The sequence below is a fragment of the Myotis daubentonii genome, chromosome 6 (genome assembly GCF_963259705.1).
Source record: "Myotis daubentonii chromosome 6, mMyoDau2.1, whole genome shotgun sequence".
Lineage (NCBI taxonomy): Eukaryota > Metazoa > Chordata > Mammalia > Chiroptera > Vespertilionidae > Myotis > Myotis daubentonii.
Genome location: NC_081845.1, coordinates 10,046,915 through 10,071,573, shown reverse-complemented (window position 1 = coordinate 10,071,573; position 24,659 = coordinate 10,046,915). Strand labels below are relative to the sequence as shown.

Genomic DNA, 24,659 nt, shown 5'->3' with positions numbered 1-24,659 from the left:
AATGAAGGAAAAACACCACATGATCTCATTCACTCCTGGATAATAAAGACCATTATAAACTTATGAACAATAATAGATACAGAGGCAGAGCTGCCTTGAACAGACTGTCAACCTACAGCGGGAAAGCCGGGGAGGGTTGAGGGGCGGGAGGGGGGGGTAAGAGATCAACTGAAAGATTTGTATGCATGCATATAAGCATAACCAATGGACATAAGACAGTGGGGAATAGGGGAGGCCGGGGGATTTTTAAGGGCGTGAAAAAAAGGAGACATATGTAATACTATTTGTAATACTTTAAGCAATGAAACAATTAAAAAAAAAAAGAAATGATGAGAAAGATTGGATGCCAACCAAGGGCATAGCCCACAGACAGCTGTCCGTTTGACTCATAGAACACAGTGATCCTAGAGACAAAACAGATGGACAGGCAGCCCAGAGAGTGCTGGATGTAAGTAATAAATCAGAGACAAAACACAAGGATAAATACTTGGGAGGCTAAAAGCAGCCTCCCTAGAAAGAGGCTGGCTCTTTTGCCAGTTTTGAGAACTGAGCCACTTCTGAGACCCCTAACCCATTACTAGAAGGAGAGGCCCAGTTCCCATGAGGAGGGACCCTTCAAGCTGACAGCAAGTGCCATGTGGCCATTGACTTGGCTAAATGTACACCGGGAAACAGAAACCACCCAGACATTCCCCTTGGGTCCAGTGTGCGAGTTGACAGCATTTCCAGACACCAGAAGCATCATCATTGGTCCTGTTATGAAAGTGGTGCATGGGGTTGGGTCCCAGGTAATGAATAGACACTTGTCCCAGGCCCTGCTCATAGTGGTGTCTTCTCTTTCCTCCAGATTGTTCAAACAGCATCTTTTCCTCAATGAAATAATAGAGACGAGTACTAACTTTAAACCCTCTGTAAGGATGTGGTGGTGTGATCCCTTTCTCAGCTCGATTATGTTTCCAGCCTGGTCAGAAGACGTTCCATAGATGGCATATATCACATATGTCAGGCTTTGCAGATCAGAGGTCTGTTGCAACTACTCAGCTCTGCTGTTGTAGCATGAAAGCAGTGATAGACAGTACTTGGTTGGGTGAATGTGGCTGGATCTCATTCTTGGTCCAGCAAACCCAGCAAGCCTATGATCTGAGAGGTATCTGTAGTAGACAAGGTGCTAAGGGGACTTCATGGCCTTCCTACTGGAGGATCACAGCAGAGACCCCTAATGTTCTGAAGCAAGGCTATGTCTCTTGCCACAAGGAGACCCCCACCATTCAAAGAGGCTCCTGGTAAAGTACTGGGACCTGGGAGAGATGAGGCCTCTGGCTATGGGGCATTAGAGTTGTCCATTGTGAGTGTCATTAGGTCAGCGAGGCCCAGCAGTCAGAGAATAGAAGTGAGCAGGGTCACAGGGAATATCCTATATAATAAAAGGATGATATGCTAAAACCATAGAGCAGAAGTCATTTGGGACCTCTATCCTTCCTTCTGGACTTTCCAGCTTTTCTGGGTAGGTGGCTGCTGCAGGATCCAGGAAGGCGCTATGGCTGTAAGGGAGGTACCTGGCCCAGGCAGCTGGAAGCCTACCTGTCTGCCCAAGGCTGCCAGGGAGGGAGCCAGGCAGCCACTTGGTTAGGGGTGATCAGGAAGGCAGGCAGAGTGGTTAGAGGTGACCAGGCAGGCAGGCAGGCAGGCAGTTGAGGAGTTAGAAGCTAGAATTCCCGGATTGTGAATGGGATGTCCAACTGCTGGTTTAGGCCCTATCTCGCTAAACCAGCCGTCAGACATCCCCTGAAAGGTCCTGGATTGTGAGAGGTCACAGGCCAGGCTGAAGAACCCCCACCCCATCACACAAATTTCATACACCAGGCCTCTATTGTAAGATATAAAGAGAGATGTCCCTGATTTCCACACCAGAAATGTTGCACCAGCACTACCCTCAGGTTGCACCGATGACTTCCTGCAAGGTCTCACAGAATGGAGTGGAGCAGTTGCCTATTGCTGTATGATCCACATTCCCTCACTGATTCTACCCAAAAGCTACAGGCTGGACAGTGATCAGCTCTGGCTCTTCAACACACTGAGGACAAATTGGACGGGACACCCATATCTGTGACACACTTTGTACTCTAAATGTTGGGTCCACAAAGTAGTTCAGTGGCCATATCTGGTCCCCCATTCCTTTGCATGTGGTCTCTGACTGCTATGGCACCAGGAAGGTGGAGGTGTGTGGTATATACAGAGACAGGCCCTAAGTGGCCTGGGAAGTGTTGTGCCCAGATTTCAAAGTTCCCAAGACCCCCAGGGAGCCCGTCAGTCCGATGCAAAAGCAAAGAGTCATTCATTTCAAACCCGGGTTTGGCTCCCCTGCCACACTCACCGATGCAACGGTAAGCTCCAGTGGCCGAGAGAGAGAGAGAACTCTGTGTGGAGAGAGGTTTTATAGGGGGTTGGGGTAAGGGGAGGAGAAAGGACTGTGGGCCCTGCCAATTGGCCAGGCACAAGTCGGTGTCTCATTACACAGGATGTGGTCATAGTGATGGCGTGCACTTCCCTTGACTATCTTCCAGGAAGAAGCTTGCTGAGCACATGGCCAAGGTAAGATGGAGGGCATAGCCCTTACCCTGGGGCAAGGTAGAGGGCGTAGCCCTTACCCTGGGGCAAGGTGGAGGGCGTAGTCCTCGCCCTTTCATTCCCCCCTTGTCTTGGAACTTCCGGCTCAATCATGAGACGGACTGCATTTCTATTCCACCGTTGCTAGAGGCCCATACTGGGCACACAGAACTATCAACTGAACTATCCCTATAAGCTTAACAAATGGCCCGGTGGAAGGGAAAGAAACCATTTTAGATTTAACAACTTCTATTGAAACAGGATTTTTCTTCTTAAAATTCCTCCATGGCTATTAAAAAGCCAAATCAAGATTAATTTATTTACTGTCCTGATGTTTGCATAAATACAACAAGAATGGTAACTGACTACCTTTGCTGGAATTTCATGGTTGAATCTTAATGTGCCCCATAGGGCCAGGAAGCCAAGCCATCCAGCTGCCATCAGGCCTGCCTGTGGTATCTGCTGAGTTAGGTGAATCCTTCACCTGTAGCAATTCCACCTGAGCCCACGCTCCAGGCTTTAAGGCCCATCTCAGTAGCCCTCCTACTTGTTGCGGCCCAGAGTGTGTGGGGGTTCTGCAGGGATGCAGAGGCATCTTTACAGCTCCCCTTCTACTCTTACCAACCGCCAGTGATGGTAGGGTATGGGCCTGACGCTCCAGCGCCAGCCATCTTCAGGGCTCCCAAGCAGGATACCAGGCTTTCTTCGTGGCATTCTTAGTGGCTTCAAGTCTTTAGAGCTCGGACAGGGCTCTTTAAAACATGATACTCCAGTCAAAGTTTTATGTTAATAAAACCACTATTAGGAATCAGTCTTATTGTATCTATGCAAAGCCTGATGTTTGCCATGACTTAATTAGCATTGCCAGATTTCGGAGGAATTACATAAGGAGAAAACCATATTGATCTACTCTAAGATTTTCTGACTTTCCTTGCTAATTCCTTTTCATGGATTTAAAACAAAACAGTAACTGTTGGCATAAAACCTTCTTTCTATGCATAACCATGCCTCAGACCTTCTATTCTAAACAGGCTTTTTCCAGCTTTACTACCCCTGACATGGCATGGTGACTCAGGCCTGCAAGACAGTATTACAGGCTGCCAACTGTTAGCTGTCCCTCAAAAGAGACCAAAACCTGATGGGCACCCTTCCCTGCCCAGTTGGGCACCTGCCCTCTTGGCAGCTAGGTACCCTTTACTTTTGGGGGTCACCCCACACAGCTCCCTTTCAGGACAGCCAACATACATTCAAACCTGCAAAAGAATCAAAGGTTAATATAACATATCAATACAATGAAACATAATATTGGCATCATGGCCACTTCAGGCAGCCAAATCTTCTGCTACCAAACATGTGATCCTATAAATTGTCCTTGTCTCTTTGGAGCCATGTTCATGAAGATGCAGGCATCACAGTATTGTGGGGGCTCCTGGTGACAGGAGCGATCGCGAGTCATGTTACCGGCATCAGGCAGGTCAAGCACGCCGTAGCTGGAGCTTGAGCAGGTTGCGTTGATCTTGATCGATCGATGCTCCATTTGGTGATGAAGTCTTTCCGGGTCATGGATGGATCCACTGACCGGACGTGAGTGTGATGGACCCAGGTCGCGACGTCTACCTTGAGAGCGGTGGGGGTCGTCAGCACCACAGTGTCTCTCGGCGGTGCCTTCTGACGTAGACCCAATCTCCTGGTCTGTGCTGATGAGGAGTTGGGGTTGGGCTGGTCTTGTATATGGCGTGGAGGCGCACGGCCAAATGTCCTCGTCCACCCTCTGGAGCCCTCTCAAGGAAAGAGATTAAGAAAAGCCACCCAGTCCTGGCCAGTCTCAAGTCAGATTCCTCCTCTCTTGGAGAACTTCAAAGTCCTGATGGCTTCTAGGTAACCCTGTTTATCAGTTACAGCAGCAACAGGTACCAAACCCTTGCAGTACATTTGACCAGATTCATTCCTGCCCACCTTTACAGATTTTAAGGCCCATTGTTTTCCTTTAACCAGCAAGCTAAATGACACTGGCCTGTATTATTTAATTCAGCACAGGCAGGGGAAAGGGCCCATGGAATCTCTGCCCTGAGGAACTGTGAGCCCCACCCTTAAATGTCCCAATCAGACTAGAAAAGCCACAAATACCTTTTAAATCTACCCCAGAATTCCAAAATCCCAACCTAGCACAGAATATACTTCCACACTTACATGAACAGATAATTATAGCCAAGTAGACATACAAACATCAAATAAACATCCAACTTACACCCTTTCAGTGAACAAGTACTTTTACAGTCTTGGGATCTTGAGCAGATAACAGGAACATAGCCCAAGTCCCCTGATGGGGGCCTGACAGGAACAGATGTGGAGGCCACCCTTTCCCACATCCCAGGACAGGACTTTTGACCTATGTCTTATCCAGATAGAAACGGTACTCATATTGAACAAGGAAATCAAGACTAAATAGACACGATAACTAGGTACATTCCCCATTAAGAACTTCGAGGTGCATGCCACATTTATACCACAAAATACCAACAAATCAGTTTCAGTTGTGTCGAGATACAGAACAAGTCCCTGAACAGAGGCAGTAGAAAACTGCCTAGGAATGCTTCTTTTCTACCTTTTTAAAAGATAGGCCATATTTGAACCCTTAGCCAGTCCGAGCTTTGACTTCCCTCCAGAAGTCCCAGAGATGGTGAATACCATCTAGAAGCCATTCCTCCAGATAAAGGACAAGTCCCTTAGAGATTCTTGATAATCTACATCAGTAATCCATTCACACAATCCCCTGAAAGTTAAAGAGGAAGGAAAGACCATTCAATGTCCTTCAAGAGGATTTCAGCGAAACAACAAAATCGACAGATTTAACACATTGGAAAACCAAGGCCAGAAGTACCCTCAGACGTTTCAGGGGTACCAAGGAAGGAGAAGTTAGGCCACGTCCAGCCCTTTTCACAATCCACCATCAGTGACCAGTCCCAGCTCACTGGTCTACCATCCATTTAATATTTCTTTTTCCTCCCATCATACCAAGGCCATGCTTTCCAGGTAGCTAGAACTTTTAAACCACAGTTTCTACCTGAAATAATTGTACTTTACTTTAGAAATTGGATTACTGCTATCCTGGCATAGCTGCTAAATTTCAAAATGGTCACAGTTTTCCTGCTGGGGAATTCAAGAAGCGAACCCATAACTATTAAGGCCAAAACAGTCTCGGGTTTTTATTCTGTACACAGCAAAAGGTCAAGTTCAGCTCAAAACTATGCGCACTCGTTTTTAAACTGGTCTTTTCCTTTACATGTGCACAGAAATCCTAGATGCATTTATGAATTTGTAAAAGCTTTTCAATTCTCTATCTACAAGCCCTTTAAGAAATACAAGCTCTATTGTTGGCCCTTATAAAGCCAACTGCTCAAAACATTGGTCTATCATATCACTAAAATTATATTAAGACCGTGATTGCTAATTTATTAAGCACTAAAGATATCTTCTTAAAAATAGTATTAAATAAATCTGAGAGGCAGACACACTTTCTGCCCCATCTGCATTTCCTTAGTAAAACTCCGCCTTAAAACTCCACCCCTGAAATCCCATCCTGCCTCAGTGAGCAGACATTCCTTTTGTGATTAACTAAGTCAGAGGGAGGGGCCTTTACTGTTCCAAGATGGCGACCCCCAGGGGAGCGGCATGCCATGCGGCCAACATGGCGGCTGCCAAGTCAGGCAGCTCAACATTGTGGCGGTCTAAACTGTTCTCTGACAGAAAAGATGATTTCCTCATTCTCACAATAAACAAGGGAAGAGCAAACCAAAACCCCTAAAAGATAGATGGCCAACATTATATTGCAGAACTTTTTAAAATCTTAGGTAGCAAATTAAATACGCTAGCTCAAAACCCTATCCGAAAACGGACGGTGCACACATTAGTTTTAAGCCAGCTTTTCTCCTAACACGTGCACAGAAATCCCAGACGCATTTACTTGGAGAGGGGGTGACCTGTTTCCACAGATCCTCACTCAGGCGGCCGCCCGACCGCCACACAAAGGAGGGGGGAGGGCAATCCCCCTCCCTCCACACTCGCACACTTTCACCAGACATTCATTCAGAGTTTAAACAATCCATTCAATTCCTAACAACTTCCCAACCCCTGAGGGAGCTCTAAAGCCTCCCCCAGTCTCCTTGAAATGATCAATCACAATACCCAAAGGTGCAGTCTGAGTCCACCCCATAACATCCATCCAGTACAAACACAGAACACTGAACAGGGCCCGAAAATACAGGCTTCCAATTCCATGGAAGCCAAACCCGAAAGCTAGACAATGGCCTTATACCAAACTAGCTAGCAGGAGCGACCTGCTTTCCGCGAGGGGCATATCCATCCCTCGTGAGGGGCATATCCATCCCTCCTGGGGTGAGGGGCATATCCATCCCTCCTGGGGAGCGGAACGTCTTCCAACTCTCCCCCGCCTGTGGTCGTTCACGGCGCGTCTGCCTAGACCCCTCAGGCAATTACAGTTTCCAGAAACGAGCTCACACTGAACAGAACATACAACGACACACACATACCGCGGTCAGTCAGACTCTTCGGATCGGGGGTCCCTCGATGGTCTTGGGAATCCCGGACGAGCCCCCAAATGTTGTGCCCAGATTTCAAAGTTCCCAAGACCCCCAGGGAGCCCGTCAGTCCGATGCAAAAGCAAAGAGTCATTCATTTCAAACCCGGGTTTGGCTCCCCTGCCACACTCACCGATGCAACGGTAAGCTCCAGTGGCCGAGAGAGAGAGAGAACTCTGTGTGGAGAGAGGTTTTATAGGGGGTTGGGGTAAGGGGAGGAGAAAGGACTGTGGGCCCTGCCAATTGGCCAGGCACAAGTCGGTGTCTCATTACACAGGATGTGGTCATAGTGATGGCGTGCACTTCCCTTGACTATCTTCCAGGAAGAAGCTTGCTGAGCACATGGCCAAGGTAAGATGGAGGGCATAGCCCTTACCCTGGGGCAAGGTAGAGGGCGTAGCCCTTACCCTGGGGCAAGGTGGAGGGCGTAGTCCTCGCCCTTTCAGGAAGATGGTAACATTCACCATCTGTCAGTATATAGAGACCATCAGCAGACATGAGCCCAAATCCATGACCATCACATGCTGTGCCTCCTCAGTAGGGGGATAATATGGGTTTGGCACCCCAAAGAACTGGGCGGTAAAACGGGTTGAGCTGGGGAGAAGAGGAGGAACCATGAGGGCAGGTTCTGAAATGAGTGCCTGGGGTTGCAGGTTCTGTGATCCCTGGAAGAGTTCGCTTTGAAGTTCTGGGTGAAGAGAAATGGTTCTGATGGAGGGTTTGCTGTGTGTGGCCAAGTGTGGGGGCAGGGAAGGGGCAAGGGTTGTGTGGGTGCCTGTGGGTGGAGACCCTGCCCAACACCCCTCTCCTGATAACACCTCTTGTTCCTGCTTCCCCAGGTGTGCTCTGCTGGAGGGAAGGAGGGGTCCTGGGTGGAAAAGTGTGTTGGGAGAGGGTGGGGTGTGGGTGGTTTTGTGGGTGTCATCAGGGCAGGCTCGGTATTCAGGAGGCATCCCTGTTCCCCTCTGCTGGGCTGTGGGCGGTGGGAAGGGTGGGGTAGAAAGTGGGCTGGGAGTGTGTGTCTGTGGTGTCGTCCTGGTGTTCCAGAGAAACCCGAGAAGAACCAAGCAATGCTTAGAGAGATGGAGTTACATTTATTATTATTCCATGTAGTCCCAGAGGAAAAGGTCTCTCAAGTTCTGGGTGAAATCACACAGGAAGTTTCCTGTATTTATACCATTTTACCTTCTTTGTCTCCCAAATATGGTTTGTTTGTTTTTTTTTTCAGTTCCCTTTGCAAGTTCTTAAAGGGCCCTATGTGCTGGGGCTTTGAGACCTTGACCAAAGGCTTGGCCTGGTGCCCGCACTGATAACTTCGCCTGGGGAAGCTTCAATGGCCTCTCTGAAATGGGAGTAGTCTTATTTTCCTTATTATTTAAGCCAGCAAGCATTTACAGAAGCCAAAATGCAGGGTTAAGATTTCAAACAGCAGTTTTTATATAAGATGGATGCTTCACTGGGAGGCTGCTTTTGGGGAGGGCTAGACAAAATTGTCCTCGAGAAGTCAGAGAAAACGCGGGAAGGCTGAGCCGGGCAGGGAGGAATTGGCGGGAAAAAGTTGTGCAGCCCGCCGGCAGGTGGCGGCGCGTGGCTGGAAGGACCGGCCCAGGCGGGGCTGGGATTCCACCTGCACTGATTGGCTGCGGGCACTTTTTCGCGGGGTGCCTCCGGTCCACTCTCCTCCGCAGGAAGCAACAGCCCGGATAAGAGCGGGGAGGAACGGTCTCGGTCTGGGACACTTTTCTCCGACTCTCTGCGCGCCGCCGCCCGCCGCTCGCTGATCGGAGCCGCCCGTCACCTGCCGCTCGCTGCTCGGAGCCGCCCGTCTCCTGCCGCTCGCTGCTCGGAGCCGCCGCCGCCGCCCGCCGCTCGCTGATCGGAGCCGCCCGTCACCTGCCGCTCGCTGCTCGGAGCCGCCGCCGCCGCCCGCCGCTCGCTGCTCGGAGCCGCCCGCCGCCCGCCGCTCGCTGCTCGGAGCCGCCCGCCGCCCGCCGCTCGCTGCTCGGAGCCGCCCGCCGCCCGCCGCTCGCTGCTCGGAGCCGCCCGCCGCCCGCCGCCCGCCGCCCGCCGCTCGCTGATCGGAGCCGCCCGCCGCCCGCCGCCCGGAGCCGACTGTCTGTCCGCCGCCGCAAGGCCTCCCTTCTCCCTTCTCCCGCCCGGCCGCTCGCCTGTCCGCCTGCCGCACGGGGTTCCTTCCCGGCCCGGAGCCGCCCCGGCCGCTCGCCTGTCCGCCGTAGCGCCCATCCCCCTCAGCCATCCGCCCGGAGAGGTGCGCACTCGGCGGCTGCTCGCCATGGAGAGAATCCCGGGCTCCGAGTTCTGCCTCGTTGTCCTGCTGCTCGCGGTGCTGCCTGACTGTGCGCGGGGGACGCCCTGCGCCTGGGGGCGCGGAGGTGAGTTCCTATGGGGTCTCAGCTGCGGCACGGGGAGGGGAGGGGGGGGATGGGAGGGGGGAGAGGCTTTAAACTCGCGGGCAGAGCCCATGGCTGGTCCAGAACCTTCCCTCCTCGGTCCCCTCCGCGGGCTCAGTCCCCCTCGGCGTCCGGGCAGCTGGGTGCCTCCCGGGCAGAAGGGACAGGAAGAGGCCGCAGGAGAGAAGGTGATGCGGGGCCGCTGGCCGGGAGCGAAGGAGGAAAGGACACTGCGGTCCCCAGGCCGCTCTCCAGCCCGCCCCAGTCGTGCTTCTGGGGAACTGGGACCCCTGTCCTGGGACCGGGGCGTTTCTCAGAGTCGGGACCCACAGACAGGAACCCACTAGTTTGACAAAACTTTTACCCAAACTCAAACTGTCACCTCTGAAGTTTCCGCTCTGCCTGCAGTTCCAGGAGGAAACCTGCAGCGCGCTAGTCACCAGCCACCTCTCCTTTGGAGCCCGGGCTCTGCAGGTCCTACCTCCCCCCACTCTGCACCGGTCTGTCCCACTCCTGTTCCCTCAGGAGCCCCTGCCCCCCTCCCCAGCCCACACAGGTTTATTGCCCAATTCTCGGGGGGTCCCCAAAACCAGTGCTTCCAATACCTTTTTATCTGTGACGTGAGCCCGATCACTTCCTCCGCCAAGTGGCGCTTTATCCCTGTTGCCTGAGCACACACCAGCCATAGCCTCTGCGCCCGGAGCAGGAGGGACAGCAGCGCATTTTTCCAAAGGATGACCCTGGGGTGCTGGTGAGGAAGGGGCCCCCGCTCCCTCTACCCTTTAGTCCCAAACCCATATTTTTCCACCTACTGCGGAGGCAGCAGCCTGGAAAGGGGATAGATTAGGGCAGATCTGTAGGATTTTTTCTCTAAAGGCAGACAGTGGGTGTTTGTCTTTACAGACCTCTTCGTGTATGCCTTCTGTGTAAGCACTAGGCACCTCCATGCTTGGGGTCCAAGAGCAGCCAAGGACAACATGCAAACTAATGAGGGATCAGCTGTGGCCGTTGTCCTAGTGTCCTCGCCCCAGATATGGGTGCCTGTCCCCTAGGACAGTGGTCGGCAAACTCATTAGTCAACAGAGCCAAATATCACCAGTAAAATGATTGAAATTGTTTTGAGAGCCAAATTTTTATTTATTTTATTTTTTTTATTGCTTAAAGTATTACAAAGGGTATTACATATGTATCCATTTTATCCCCCCGCCCTAGACAGTCCCCTAGCCTCCCCTATCACCCAGTGTCTTATGTCCATTGGTTATGCTTATATGCATGCATACAAGTCCTTTAGTTGATCTCTTACCCCCCTACCTCCTGCCCCCCAACCCTCCCCTGCCTTCCCGCTGCAGTTTGACAATCTGTTTGAGGCAGCTCTGCCTCTGTATCTATTATTGGTCAAAAGTTTATAATGGTCTCTATTGTCCATGAATGAGTGAGATCATGTGGTATTTTTCCTTTATTGACTGGCTTATTTCACTTAGCATAATGCTCTCCAGTTCCATCCATGACGTTGCAAATGGTAAGAGTTCCTTCCTTTTTACAGCAGCATAGTATTCCATCGTGTAGATGTACCACAGTTTTCTAATCCATTCATCTACTGATGGGCACTTAGGCTGTTTCCAGATCTTAGCTATGATGAATTGTGCTGCTATGAACATAGGGGTGCATATATCCTTTCTGATTGGTGTTTCTGGTTTCTTGGGATATATTCCTAGAAGTGGGATCACAGGGTCAAATGGGAGTTCCATTTTCAGTTTTTTAAGGAAACTCCATACTGTCTTCCATAGTGGCTGCACCAGTCTGCATTCCCACCAGCAGTGCACAAGTGTTCCTTTTTCTCCACATCCTCTCCAGCACTTGTCGTTTGTTGATTTGTTGATGATAGCCAGTCTGACAGGTGTGAGATGGTACCTCATTGCTGTTTTGATTTGCATCTCTCAGATGATTAGTGACTTTGAGCATGTTTTCATATGTCTCTTGGCTTTCTGAATGTCCTCTTTTGAAAGGTGTCTATTTAGGTCCTTTGCCCATTTTTTGATTGGATTGTTTATCTTCCTTTTGTTAAGTTGTATGAGTTCCCTATAAATTTTGGAGATTAGGCCCTTATCAGATATGTCATTGGCAAATATGTTTTCCCACACAGTGGGTTTTCTCGTTGTTTTGTTGATGGTTTCTTTTGCTGTGCAGAAGCTTTTTATTTTGATGTAGTCCCATTTGTTCATTTTTTCTTTAGTTTCAAGTGCCCTAGGAGCTGTATCAGTGAAGAAATTGCTTCGGCATATGTCTGAGATTTTGTTGCCTTTGGATTCTTCTAGAATTTTTATGGTTTCCTGTCGTACATTTAAGTCCTTTATCCATTTTGAGTTTATTTTTGTGTATGGTGTAAGTTGGTGGTCTAGTTTCATTTTCTTGCATATATCTGTCCAATTTTCCCAACACCATTTATTGAAGAGACTATCTTGGCTCCATTGTATGTTCTTGCCTCCTTTGTCAAATATTAATTGAGCATATTGGTTCGGGCCGATTTCTGAGAGCCCAAATTTTTAAACTTAACCCTTTGAGTGCCAACCAATATCCTAGGGACTATCCTAGAATTGCCAAGGTATTTTTGCTGATTTTACAGCAGTTTAGGGAAAAAATTATGAATTGCAAGTAAATGAAGTTACATATTCAAAAACTTAAGGAAACCTTCACTACATTGACATATTTAGCAATATCATCATCACTAATAAAAACAGACTTAGAACTAGATGCCATTTGGAAACTTTGATAGCGCTCCTGGCACTTTTGGTGAAAGACGGGTGGAGCGTGATCGCGCTCCCCGGCACTCTAGGGGTTAAACTGTATAGGTAGGTACATTGTTATTAACTTAATTAGGGTACTCCTAAGGCTTAGGAAGAGCCACACTCAGAAGTTCTGGCTTCTCTGTTCCGCGCATTGTAGCCATGCCTTCTCCCAAGCTTGCAAAAGATCTAGCAGCAGGTTAGCGCCATCTCCTAGAGCTGTGCTAAAGCATGACCCACATTTGCAAACTGCCTCTTCTCCAACTGTGAGGTCACTTCACATTCCCCCACCGCACTGCCACGCAGCCTCCTCAGGAGCGGCTCGTACATGCTCTGTGTGTCTCTGCAGGGCACTGGGCAGTTTCTGACAAACCTCTGGCAGCTAGACCTTTCCTCCTTAGACAGAGATGGCGGAGAAGTGCTTATGGGCACTTTCTTCCAACACCAACCTTCACCTGCATTTCTCTCTCACAGATGCTCGTTCTCTGTGCTATCAATTCAACATCACTCCTAAAGGACAGCCATGGTGTAAAATTCAAGGCCAGTTTAATGGAAACACATTTCTTAATGATACTTGTGGTAGCGAGAAGTTCGAATTCATCAGTATTCAGGAGATGAAGGTGAATGAAAGACAGGCCTGGAATGAACAGACAGACACTCTGAAATACGTGTTGGAAGAACTCAAAAAGATCCTGCTTGACATTGTACCAGAGATGATTACAGCTCGTGGTAAGTTTACAAAACCCCCCGGTAGAGGCAGAACAGAGTTGTAGGGTTAGGGAACAATTGTGTTTATGTAAATATGGGAAGTTCATCCCACCCAGGAATCCCAGCAACTAGTGTAGGGCACAGAGGGCAGAGCAGGATCAGGAGATAGGAGGGGAGCGGAGGGCTGGACAACAGGTAGGGACAAAGGACCTGTGAAGACTCGAAGCTGACCTCTTTCCCATGGGGTGTAGGGACAGGTCCTCTCTCCCTACAGGGCAGCATGATGTGTAAGCAGGAATCCAGTGGACGCAAGAGTGCATTATGGGAGTTTCGATTGGATGGACAGAAATTTCTCCTCTTTGACGCCACGACGGAAAGCTGGATATGGGAGCATCCACAAAGCGGCCCCTTAAGAAAGGCACTGGATGGTGACAGAAAGCTCCTTGTTACTATCTCACTTGGAGACTGTGTGAACTGGCTTCAACAAGTTTCAGAAACCCAGGGTGAAGTTCTGGACTCAAAAGGTAACTGTGCAGAGAGGAAATTACATGGACACTGTGTCTGTGTGTTGTGTGGGTTTGAGAAAGTGGTCCATCCACAGTGGGGTTTTTTTGGAGAATAATGGTCATAAGTATGTTCTGCGATCTCCTTTTGTTTCTCACTGCCTCCCGTCTCTTTCTTGCTGCACATAACCTTGGACCACTCACCATAGATTTCTTGCTGACCCCAAATATGAGGGCATCATTCTGTTCCAGACCTTTTCCTTGTACTGTTCCCTCTTTGTAGCATCACTGTTTTTTTTTTTTTTTATCTCACCTGGTCTATTTCTGGAAATCCTTCAGTACCATCTCAAATCAACTCTAGAGGAGATCTGCATCTCTTTCCTCATGTGTCACCTCCTCTTCTGTCACAGCAGGAGTGACTGGGTAGATTGTAACCCTTCTTCTCCCATTAGCTCTATGAGTCCCTTCGAGACAGGGCCCATCTCTATTCTTTCTTCCAACCCCAGGATCTGCCACAGTGGCTGCCTCACTGAAAGGGGTAGAAACTGTTTGCAACATAGGATTACCTGGGACATCAGGAGCGGAGGAGGTGTCTGCTCAGAATTGAGTACTGCATAGGCTGTCACTCTTGTGTTTTCATTGCAGCTGCACCAATCACAGTCCCCGCCCCAGCCACAACCACACCGAACATAGCCTCAGCTTCACCAGCCAAGACCACAGACCAGTTCAAGACCTGGACCATCATTCCCTTCGTATCTGTGATTGTCACTGTCCTGATAATCCTTTGCATCATTGGGTACCATTACAGAAAAAGGTAAAGAGGCAGAATTGAATGGGAAATGAAGGGCAGATGGCCTGGCATGAGGACAGGGAAAGGTGAATTCCCAGCCTGTCCCTGGCCCCTCACTAAACCTTCTCTTTGTGAAAATTAGACTAGGGAGCTAACATGTAATATGGCTTGATAGCAATAACTTGGAAATGCTCAGCTCTGAGTTCTGCTATCTTCCGTCAAAGCAGTGGGGAAAGGAGGGTCCCATACCAAGGTTTAACAGCTGTAGATGCTAAAGGGGTTTGGTGATTTCAGTCCTCACTCAGATTCTCTGTTTGGGAGAGTGTATTTGGGGCCAGTGTGTGTGATGTGGGAACAGCGGGCACACAGGACATGGGAGATACTCCCATTCCAGTGAGAGCAGCATGGTGGCTCCATGTGATATGTCCAGGGGAAGAGAGTATCCAGGAGAGGGACCTGGGTCTGATACCAGGAAGAGAGGTGGAAGGTCTTGCAGAAGCAATCCAAAATGCTGGAGTTCACATGTGCCTTCCCAGAAAGTGATTTGGAGACATCAGGGAAGAGAGATGGCAAACAGTACAGACTGCGCAGACAAGTTAGATGGAAGCCATTTTTTTCTGGAACTCCCTGGGATTCGTGGCTGAGCCCTGATTCAATCACCTGGCAGCCAGTGTCTTCTACAGTTCAAATCCTGCACCACTGAGCACCCCCTGCCTTGAGCAGAGGTGACTCCAGGGATAGGTGTGGCTGAGCTGCTGGTGGAGTTGGATGCTGACAGGTGACTGGAGCAGGAATCCATGGGGCAGGGCAGGGACACTCACTCCCAGAGTGGTGAGCCTTTAACCAGGATGAGGAGAGCAGGGCATAGAAGGATCTTTGCCACAACCACAACCGTCCCCAGTGGTAGAGGAACCAGGGTGCAGGCCTCTCTCTTTGGACAAGGATCCTCTGTGCTTTTTTAGCCTCAAAACTTCAGTAGAGGGAGCATAACAGTTCATTTGCACCTTGAGTCCTGAGCCCCACCTGTCCTTAGATCTGACTTGCTTTGTGGTAAAGGTGGTAGGATATGGATATAAGCTGTAGGACCCAGGGTGCTGGTGAGAACTGATGGGGAATATATGACTCTCATGATGGTGGGGCTCCGAGATGGAAGGGTTTGGGGTAGGTAGCCTCAGGGGAACTGACCCAGGATTTTCTCAGCCTGTGGAACATACACATGTTTCTTTTCAGATCGCAGAAGATGCTCACATGCTGCTGGGAATGTGGTCTAGTTCAGAAGGTGTCTCAGCTGTTTGGCTGCCTTTCCATCTCCAGCTGTTCACCTGTTGACCTCCAGGAGCTGCCTTCCTTACAGCAAATGCAGAGACTTGCAGAAGGTCGTGAGGATACAGCAGATGCAATGCTCATGTCCTGTAGTCCATGAGATGTTTGGCAACTCTGCACGTTTTTCAACATTTGGCTCCATTTTCTCTTGGTGCCAATTGTTATAGTTCTTGCATTTAGTTCTCCAGCTGCTTGAAGAAGAAATGTAACCAGAGAGAACATTTCCAGTCTCTCCTTTTGTTGTGGAAAATGAGGACGATCTCTACCTCAGGATCTTGTTGTAGCAAATGAACGAGATGCCCTGTGAGACTGCAGGGCCTCAGGGTTTCCTTCTCTGTCCTGGTCAAACCTCACCATCTTTTATTGTTATTTTATTTATTATTTGATTAATTAATTTAAAAAGCCTCACCCGAGGATATATTTTCTATTGATTTCTAGGGAGAGTGGAAAGGAAGTAGGAAGGGGTTTCTAGAGAGAGAGAAACATGGATAAGGAGAGACACATGAGTTGGTTGCCTCCTGCATGTAGCCCTACGGGGGTTGGGGAACCTGCAAAGGGATGTATGTGCCCTTGACCAATCTTTGGGCTGATGCTCTGTACACTGTCAAAGCAGTCAGGGCCTCACCATCTTTTAAAGGGGAAGATGATGTTTATGATGGTTACTTTTAGAAAGTTTTAAACTATGTAATGCTACTTAAATTTATATCTCTCTATAAAGTAATTTTATAAAAATACAATTCCGTAGGAATTTTGTTTTATAACACGCAGTATTTTAGGTGATTATTGTTTGTCCACGTCACGCAGTAAATGAAACCAGGGATTCTGACAAATTACTATGGAAACAGAATTTACCACTTTACTGATATCATGGAATAAAAAAATCATATGGATCCTAAGGAATGAGGATTGTTCTGATATTACCAGCACACTGCACCCCTGCAGTGACTTACCTGTGATTCTGTCCCCACAGACTCACCTCCTTCAGTGGCTGAAACGTCTCTATTTTAAAAAAAAAGTATTTTATTGATTTTTACAGAGAGGAAGGGAGATAGAGAGTTAGACACATTGATGAGAGGGAAACATGGACCAGCTGCCTCCCACTGGGGATTGAGCCACAACCAAGGTACATGCCCTTGGCCAGAATTGAACCCAGGACCCTTCAGTCCAAGGCTGATGTTCTCTCCACTGAGCCAAACCGGTCAGGGTGGAAACAGCTCTACTTCTCAAAGCTGTTTAATCCGCTCATAACAAAGAATCGCCATCCAGGATATATAAAGAGCTACAAATAAATTAGATCCCACCAAATTGTTCAAATATGTAAGAGAAAGGTTGTGAGGAGTCCAAGGAAAATAAATTTTTAAAAATAACCCAGCTATTTTATTGGATGTGCTTTGGCTCCATGGATGAGGGGTTGTCTTCAGTCACTCGGAACATTTGATTCTGGTGTTTCCCTCTTGGCATGAGATGCCCGTCATTTTCATTTCATTTCTTTTTGGATCTTTATATCATGAGGCACATTATTATTGATTATTATCCATATCAGTCGACTTCCTCCGTGCTCTTGTATTTTTTTTATGATCTTGTATTTTTAAGGACAGCACTATCCTGTCTAGTTTCCTTTTTTTGTGGAGACAAAACTATTGCTTAAGGCAAAGACCCCATGGATCTTCAGAACTCACGGTGATAGCGGCTGTGCAACTGCCACATGGATCAGGAGTTGGGGGTGTGTGGGGAGTGGAATGAGTAGATGGATCCTCAGACTCCTCCTTCACAGAACTGTCAACCCACAGAGATCTCAAGAGCACGAGAGAGAGGAGAGGAGAGGAGAGGAGAGGAGAGGGGAGGGGAGGGGAGAGGAGGGGAGGAGAGAGATTGAGAGAGAGAGAGAGGGAGAGAGAAGAGAGAGAAGGCGGTGGTGGCGGCCCATGAGTCACCATTCTCAGCCCAGTAGTTGCATTAGTCCTGTGATTTCCCCCTCTGGGCAGCACACACACACACACACACACACACACACACACACACACACACACACACGTGGGGGGACAGACCTGTACCCCTAACGCGGACCGCTTCATCCTGGGGAGAGACGGGGGTCAGGGGCGGGTGGATGAGCAAGGCACAGGGGCAGGAATCGGCCTCTGATCACACTCCCCAGGGAGGTGCCTGGAAGAGCGGCTGCTTTGGAAGGACTAGACAGTGTTACGTCAGAGAAAGTCACTTTTGGAGAAGTTTTGAGGCGTCGGGCAGGGCGGGGGGGGAGGGGAGCGGAGGGAGGAAACGAGGGTGGGGCGAATCCCGCAGAAGGAGGGGGGGGGCAAGGTGCGGCGCTCTGATTGGCGGGAGTGCTCTCTGATGGGCGGTCCTCTGCGAGTCACGTCGCCCCGCCGCCTATAAATGGTCGGTCATCCGGGAGGGGAGCGCACTCGGCTGCTTCTCGCCATGGGTAGGACCCTGGGCTCCCAGTTCTACCTCGTCCTCCTGCTGCTCGCGGTGCTGCCTGACTGTGCGCGGGGGATGCCCTGCACCTGGGGGCGCGGAGGTGAGTTCCTATGAAATCTCAGCGGCGGCGCGGGGAGGGGAGGGCGGGGAGGGGGCAGCAGAGGCTTTAAACTCGAGGCAGAGCCCGTGGCAGGTCCAGAACCTTCCCTCCTCCGTCCCCTCCGCGGGCTCAGTCACCCCCCCCCCCCCCACCTCCGCGTCCGGGCAGCTGGGTGCCTCCCGGGCAGAAGGGACAGGAAGAGGCCGCAGGAGAGAAGGTGATGCGGGCCCGCTGGCCGGGAGCGAAGGAAGAAAGGACGCTGCGGTCCCCAGTCCTCTCTCCCGCCCGCCCCGGTCGTGCTTCTGGGGAACTGGGACCCCTGTCCCGGGACCCGGCGCTGTTCAGACTCGGACCCACAGACAGGAGCCCCCCTTCTCACAGCACGTTCACCCAGCCCCGCATCACCCCACTCTGTCCACCTCTGAACTTTCCAGGCGCTCTGCCAGCAGTTTCCGGCTGAACATTAGCCACTTCTCCTTTGGAGCCCATGTCTGCTGGTCCTACCTCCCCACACTCTGCACCAGCCTGTCCCTCTCCTGTTCCCTCGGGAGCCCCTGCTCCCCTCCCCAGCCCACCCAGGTGTATTACCCAATTCTCCGGGGGGGGGGGGGAGGGCGGGGTCCCGAAAACCAGTGCTTCCAATACCTTTTTATGTGTGACTTGAGCCCGATCACTTCCTCTGCTAAGTGACGCTTTATCCCTGTTGCCTGAAACCTACCAGCCATAGCGTCTGCACCCGGACCAGGAGGGACAGCAGCGCATTTTTCCAAAGTATGACCCTGGGGTGCTCCTAACATAGAGCACCTAGACCTGTGATTTATTAGGTGGACATGGCCCATCCCCATTACTACTGGAAACCATTTTGGGGAACACCAACTCCATCCACATTCCTGACCTTCAGCTAAAGTCATCAGTGAGCTTTTGGAGAATTCTGGTGTCCTTCTCATCCATGCTTTCCTCTTTCCCTTGATAAACAAGAGTTTAGCTTTAGGCTTTCCCAGGAAGCATGGTTGATTGGACACTTTTCTGCCTTTTCATATTATCTCCCCCTGGCATAGTCACTTCTCTGAGCCATCTGGTCCCATTCCTCTCCTATGTGCCTCAGAAGTTCTGGCTTTTCTGTTCCATGCATTGTAGCCATGCCTTCTCCCAAGCTTGCCAGAGCTATCCTAGCAGCAAGTTAGCACTACCTCCCTGGGCCATGTAAAATCCCATGACCCAACATTGTAAAGTCTCCCTTCTCCAACCGTGGAATGAATCCAAATTCCTCCACCTGACACCCAACTTCCCCAGCAGCAGCCCCTACATGCTCTCCATGTCACTGGAGGTACTGGGCTAGTTTCCGACAATCCTCGAGCATGTAGACCAGGGGTGGGCAAACTTTTTGACTCGAGGGCCACAATGGCTTCTTAAACTGGACCGGAGGGCCGGAACAAAAGCATGGATGGAGTGTTTGTGTGAACTAATATAAATTCAAAGTAAACATCATTACATAAAAGGGTACGGTCTTTTTTTCAATAGTTTTATTCATTTCAAACGGGCCGTAGTTTGCCCACGGCTGATCTAGAACTATCCCCCTAGCCACCTGGCATGTCCCTTTATTGGTTATGTTGTTACGATCAGATTTTCTTGGTAAAAGCAGGGAGGATGTATTTGGAAATGTGTGATTTCCTGCCAGGCAGACACCTCCTGGTCCTCCTCAGGGAAGGGAGGGGCACCAACCTTCCCCTGGTGAAGGGAGGCCCTGTGAAGGGTCAGGCCTGCTCTGCCAGCCCAACCATCATGGAGATGGTCTTGGTGTCACAGAGATGGGGGAGTTTTGTTTTGGTTCTTTTTCTTCCAACCCAAATCCTCAGCAGCATTTCTCCTTCACAGATTCTCACTGTCTGCACTATGATTTCAACATTTCTTTTCATGAACAAGCATGGTGTACGGTCCAAGTACAGATGGATGGAGAGAAGTTTCTTTTATATGACTGTGGCAGCAATAAGGTCATATCTATGAATCTCCTGAGAGAGGAGGTAAAGGCCATGGATTCCTGTAAAAAAGAGTTACGTACCCTGACTGAGGTGGGAAACGAAATAAAACATTTATCTACTGACGTTAAACAGGAGAAATACCCAGACGGAGGTAAGTTTGAAAAAACATGGGCAGAAGTGAGAAGCTGTTGGGGTCAGCTGTATGGATTGTATTCATTTAAAAAGAATTCTTGATGCTGGGCCTTCCCACGTAGCCCAGCAGAAAGGGCAGGGAGAGCAAGGCAGGGTTAGAAGTGTTCAGAACAGGTGGACACCAGGGGGGGGGGTGAAGCATTTGTCAAGACCAGAGGCTGATGTCTCTCCCATGGGGACTGTGGGGCAGCTCCTTTCACCCTGCAGGTCAGGATGACGTGCCTGTGCAAAGCCGATGGAAGCACCAGTGGATCCTTGGAGTTTTCCTTGGGTGGAGAGAGGTTCCTTACATTTGATTCTGAGACAGAAGAGTACAGAGCGGATAATTCCGTAGGTGAACGGCTGAAAAAGAAGTGGGAGAAAGATGAGGGATTGAAGAAATTCTTCAGAAAAACCTTAAAGGGAGACTGCAAGGGATTGTATCAATGCTCGCTTCACTGGAAGAAAGAGCTGGAGACAACAGGTAACAGCGGAGACAAGGAAGGTGTAGTTCTCTTGAGATAAGCTAGACCTACCCTGTGTGAATGTGTGTGTGTGTGTGTAAGTGTGTGTGTATGTGTGTCTCAGTGTGTAAGTGTGTGTGTGAATGGGTGTGAGTGTGTTTGAAAAGTGACTAATCTGCGGTGAGTTCATGGGAGAGTAATGGCCATGGGTGTGTTCTACCATCTCTTTTTTCCCTTCTCATCTCCTCAGGAGTCTGTTTTCAGACCTGTTCTTTACTGTTCCCTCTTCTTGGCATCACTTTTCTTCATCTCTCCTGGCCTATTTCTGGAAATCCTTCAGTATCACCTCAAATCAGCTCCTGGGAAGACTTCTGTACCACCTTCCTTGTGAGTGTCCTCCTCTTCTGTCACAGCAGGTGTGACTGGGTAGATTGTGACCCTTTCTTCCCCCATTAGCTCTATGAGTCCCTTTGAGATAGGGCCCATCTCCATTCTTTGTTCCAGCCCCAGGATCTGTCACAGTGGCTGCCTCACTGAAAGGGGTAGAAACTGCAACATAGCATTACCTGGGACATCAGGAGGTGAGGAGGTGTCTCATCAGAATTGAGTACTGCATAGGCTGTCACTCTTGTGTTTTCATTGCAGCTGCACCAATCACAGCCCCTGCCCCAGCCACAACCACACCGACCATAGCCTCAGCTTCACCAACCAAGACCACAGCCCCGTTGGACACCTGGGCCATCATTCTCATCGTATCTGTAATTGTGACCGTCCTGATCATCATTTGCATTATTGGGTACCGTTACAGAAAAAGGTAAAAAGGGCAGAATTGAGTGGGAAATGAAGGGCAGATGGCCTGGCATGAGGACAGGGAAAGGTGAATTCCCAGCCTGTCCCTGGACCCTCACTAAACCTTCTCTTTGTGAAAATTAGACTAGGGAGCTAACATGTAATATGGCTTGATAGCAATAACTTGGACAAGCTCAGCTCTGAGTTGTGCTATCTTCTGTCAAAGCAGTGGGGAAAGGAGGGTCCCATACCAAGGTTTAACATCCAAAGATGCTACAGCGGTTTAGTGATTTCAGTCCTCACTCAGATTCTCTGTTTGGGAGAGTGTATTTGGGGCCAGTGTGTGTGGTGTGGGAACAGCAGGCACACAGGACATGGGAGATACTCCCATTCCAGTGAGAGCAGCATGGTGGCTCCATGTGATATGTCCAGGGGAAGGGAGTATGCAGGGGGCTAAGAGGAGAGGGACCTGGGTCTGATACCAGGAAGAGAGGTGGAAGGTCTTGCACAAGCAATTCAAGATGCTGGAGTTCACATCAGCCTTCCCAGAAAGTGACTTGGAGACATCAGGGAAGAGAGATGGCAAACAGTATGGACTGTGCAGGACAAGTTAGATGGAAGCCATTTTTTTCTGGACCTCCCTGGGAATCGTGGCTGAGCCCTGATTCAATCACCTGGCAGCCAGTGTCTTCTACAGTTCAAATCCTGCACCACTGAGCACCCCCTGCCTTGAGCAGAGGTGACTCCAGGGATAGGTGTGGCTGAGCTGCTGGTGGAGTTGGATGCTGACAGGTGACTGGAGCAGGAATCCATGGGGCAGGGCAGGGACACTCACTCCCAGAGTGGTGAGCCTTTAACCAGGATGAGGAGAGCAGGGCAAAGAAGGATCTTTGCCACAACCCAACCTTCCCCAGTGATAGAGGAACCAGGATGCAGGCCTCTCTCTTTGGACAAGGCTCCTCTGTGCTTTTTTAGCCTCAAAACTTCAGTAGAGGGAGCATAACAGTTCATTTGCACCTTGAGTCCTGAGGCCCACCTGCCTTTAGTTCTGACTTGCTTTGTGGTAAAGATGGTAGGATATGGATATAAGCTGTAGGACCCAGGGTGGTGGTGAGAACTGATGGGGAATATATGACTTGCATGGGGGTGGTGCTCCGAGATGGAAGGGTTTGGGGTAGGTAGCCCCAGGGGAACTGACCCAGGATTTTGTCAGCCTGTGGAACAAACACGCGTTTCTTTTCAGTTGGCAGAAGATGCTGCTCAAAAGCTGCTGGGAGTGTGGTCTAGTTCAGAAGGTGTCTCAGCTGTTTGGCTGCCTTTCCACCTCCAGCTGTTCACCTGTTGACCTCCAGGAGCCGCAGTCCTTACAGCAAATGCAGAGACTTGCAGAAGGTCGTGAGGATACAGCAGATGCAATGCTCATGTCCTGTAGTCCATGAGATGTTTGGCAACTCTGCACGTTTTTCAACATTTGGCTCCATTTTCTCTTGGTGCCAATTGTTATAGTTCTTGCATTTAGTTCTCCAGCTGCTTGAAGAAGAAATCTAACCTGAGAGAATATATCCCAGTCTCTTCTTTGGTTTTGTAAATGAAATAGATCTCTACATCAGGATCTGGTATTTTTATTTTATTTATTATTTGATTAATTAATTTAAAAAGCCTCACCCGAGGATATTTTTTCTATTGATTTCTAGGGAGAGTGGAAAGGAAGTAGGAAGGGGTTTCTAGAGAGAGAGAAACATGGATAAGGAGAGACACATGAGTTGGTTGCCTCCTGCATGTAGCCCTACGGCGGTCGGGGAACCTGCAAAGGGAGGTATGTGCCCTTGACCAATCTTTGGGCTGATGCTCTGTACACTGTCAAAGCAGTCAGGGCCTCACCATCTTTTAAAGGGGAAGATGATGTTTATGATGGTTACTTTTAGAAAGTTTTAAACTATGTAATGCTACTTAAATTTATATCTCTCTATAAAGTAATTTTATAAAAATACAATTCCGTAGGAATTTTGTTTTATAACACGCAGTATTTTAGGTGATTATTGTTTGTCCACGTCACGCAGTAAATGAAACCAGGGATTCTGATAAGTTACTATGGAAACAGAATTTACCATCTTAGTCATATTATGGAATAAAAAAATCATATGGATTCTAAGGAATGAGGATTGTTCTGATATTACCAGCACACTGCACCCCCGCAGTGACTTCCCTGTGATTCTGTCCCCACAGACTCACCTCCTTCAGTGGCTGAAACGTCTCTATTTTTTTAAAATGTATTTTATTGTTTTTTATAGAGAGGAAGGGAGATAGAGAGTTAGACACATTGATGAGAGGGAAACATGGACCAGCTGCCTCCCACTGGGGATTGAGCCACAACCAAGGTACATGGCCTTGGCCAGAATCAAACCCAGGACCCTTCAGTCCAAGGCTGATGTTCTCTCCACTGAGCCAAACCGGTCAGGGTGGAAACATCTCTACTTCTCAAAGCTGTTTAATCCCCTCATAACAAAGAATCACCATCCAGGATATATAAACAGCTGCAAATAAATTAGATCCCATCAAATTGTTCAAAGATGTAAGAGAAAGGTTGTGAGGAGTCCAAGGAAAATAAATTTTTAAAAATAACCCAGCTATTTTATTGGATGTGCTTTGGCTCCATGGATGAGGGGTTGTCTTCAGTCACTGGGAACATTTGATTCTGGTGTTTCCCTCTTGGCATGAGATGCCCATAATTTTTATTTCATTTCCTTTTGGATCTTTATATCATAGTGCACATTATTATTGACTAGGGGCCCAGTGCACGAAATTCGTGCACTGGGTGTGTGTGTGGGGGGGGGGGGAGTGTCCCTCAGCCCAGCCTGCCCCCTCTCACATACTGGGAGCCCTCAGGCATTGACCCCCATCACCCTCCGATCGCCTGATCGGCCCCTTGCCCAGGCCTGATGCCTCCGCCAGAGGTGTCAGGCTTAGACAGGGGACCCCCATCTCCCCCTGATC

General features: G+C 49.4%; 1 protein-coding gene across 9 annotated transcripts in view; it reads left to right on the top strand.

Moving 5' to 3' along the window:
* ULBP3 (UL16 binding protein 3) overlaps positions 1–24,444 on the top strand; it is a 40,081-nt gene extending 15,637 nt beyond the window's left edge. The window contains exons 1-5 of one of the 9 annotated variants that reach the window (XM_059700035.1): positions 9,398–9,598; positions 12,874–13,128; positions 13,359–13,631; positions 14,256–14,424; positions 15,631–17,288. In XM_059700035.1, coding sequence (XP_059556018.1) covers positions 9,499–9,598; positions 12,874–13,128; positions 13,359–13,631; positions 14,256–14,424; positions 15,631–15,823 — 990 coding nt within the window. In that variant the 5' untranslated portion in view covers positions 9,398–9,498 and the 3' untranslated portion in view covers positions 15,824–17,288. Of the gene's footprint in view, positions 1–9,397; positions 9,599–12,873; positions 13,129–13,358; positions 13,632–14,255; positions 14,425–15,630; positions 17,289–18,131; positions 18,263–20,137; positions 20,393–20,623; positions 20,897–21,521; positions 21,754–22,908 lie in introns of those variants that run through there. The other 8 variants (XR_009453362.1, XM_059700038.1, XM_059700037.1 and 5 more) reach the window with 8 other exon arrangements.
* Positions 24,445–24,659: the final 215 nt, after the last annotated feature.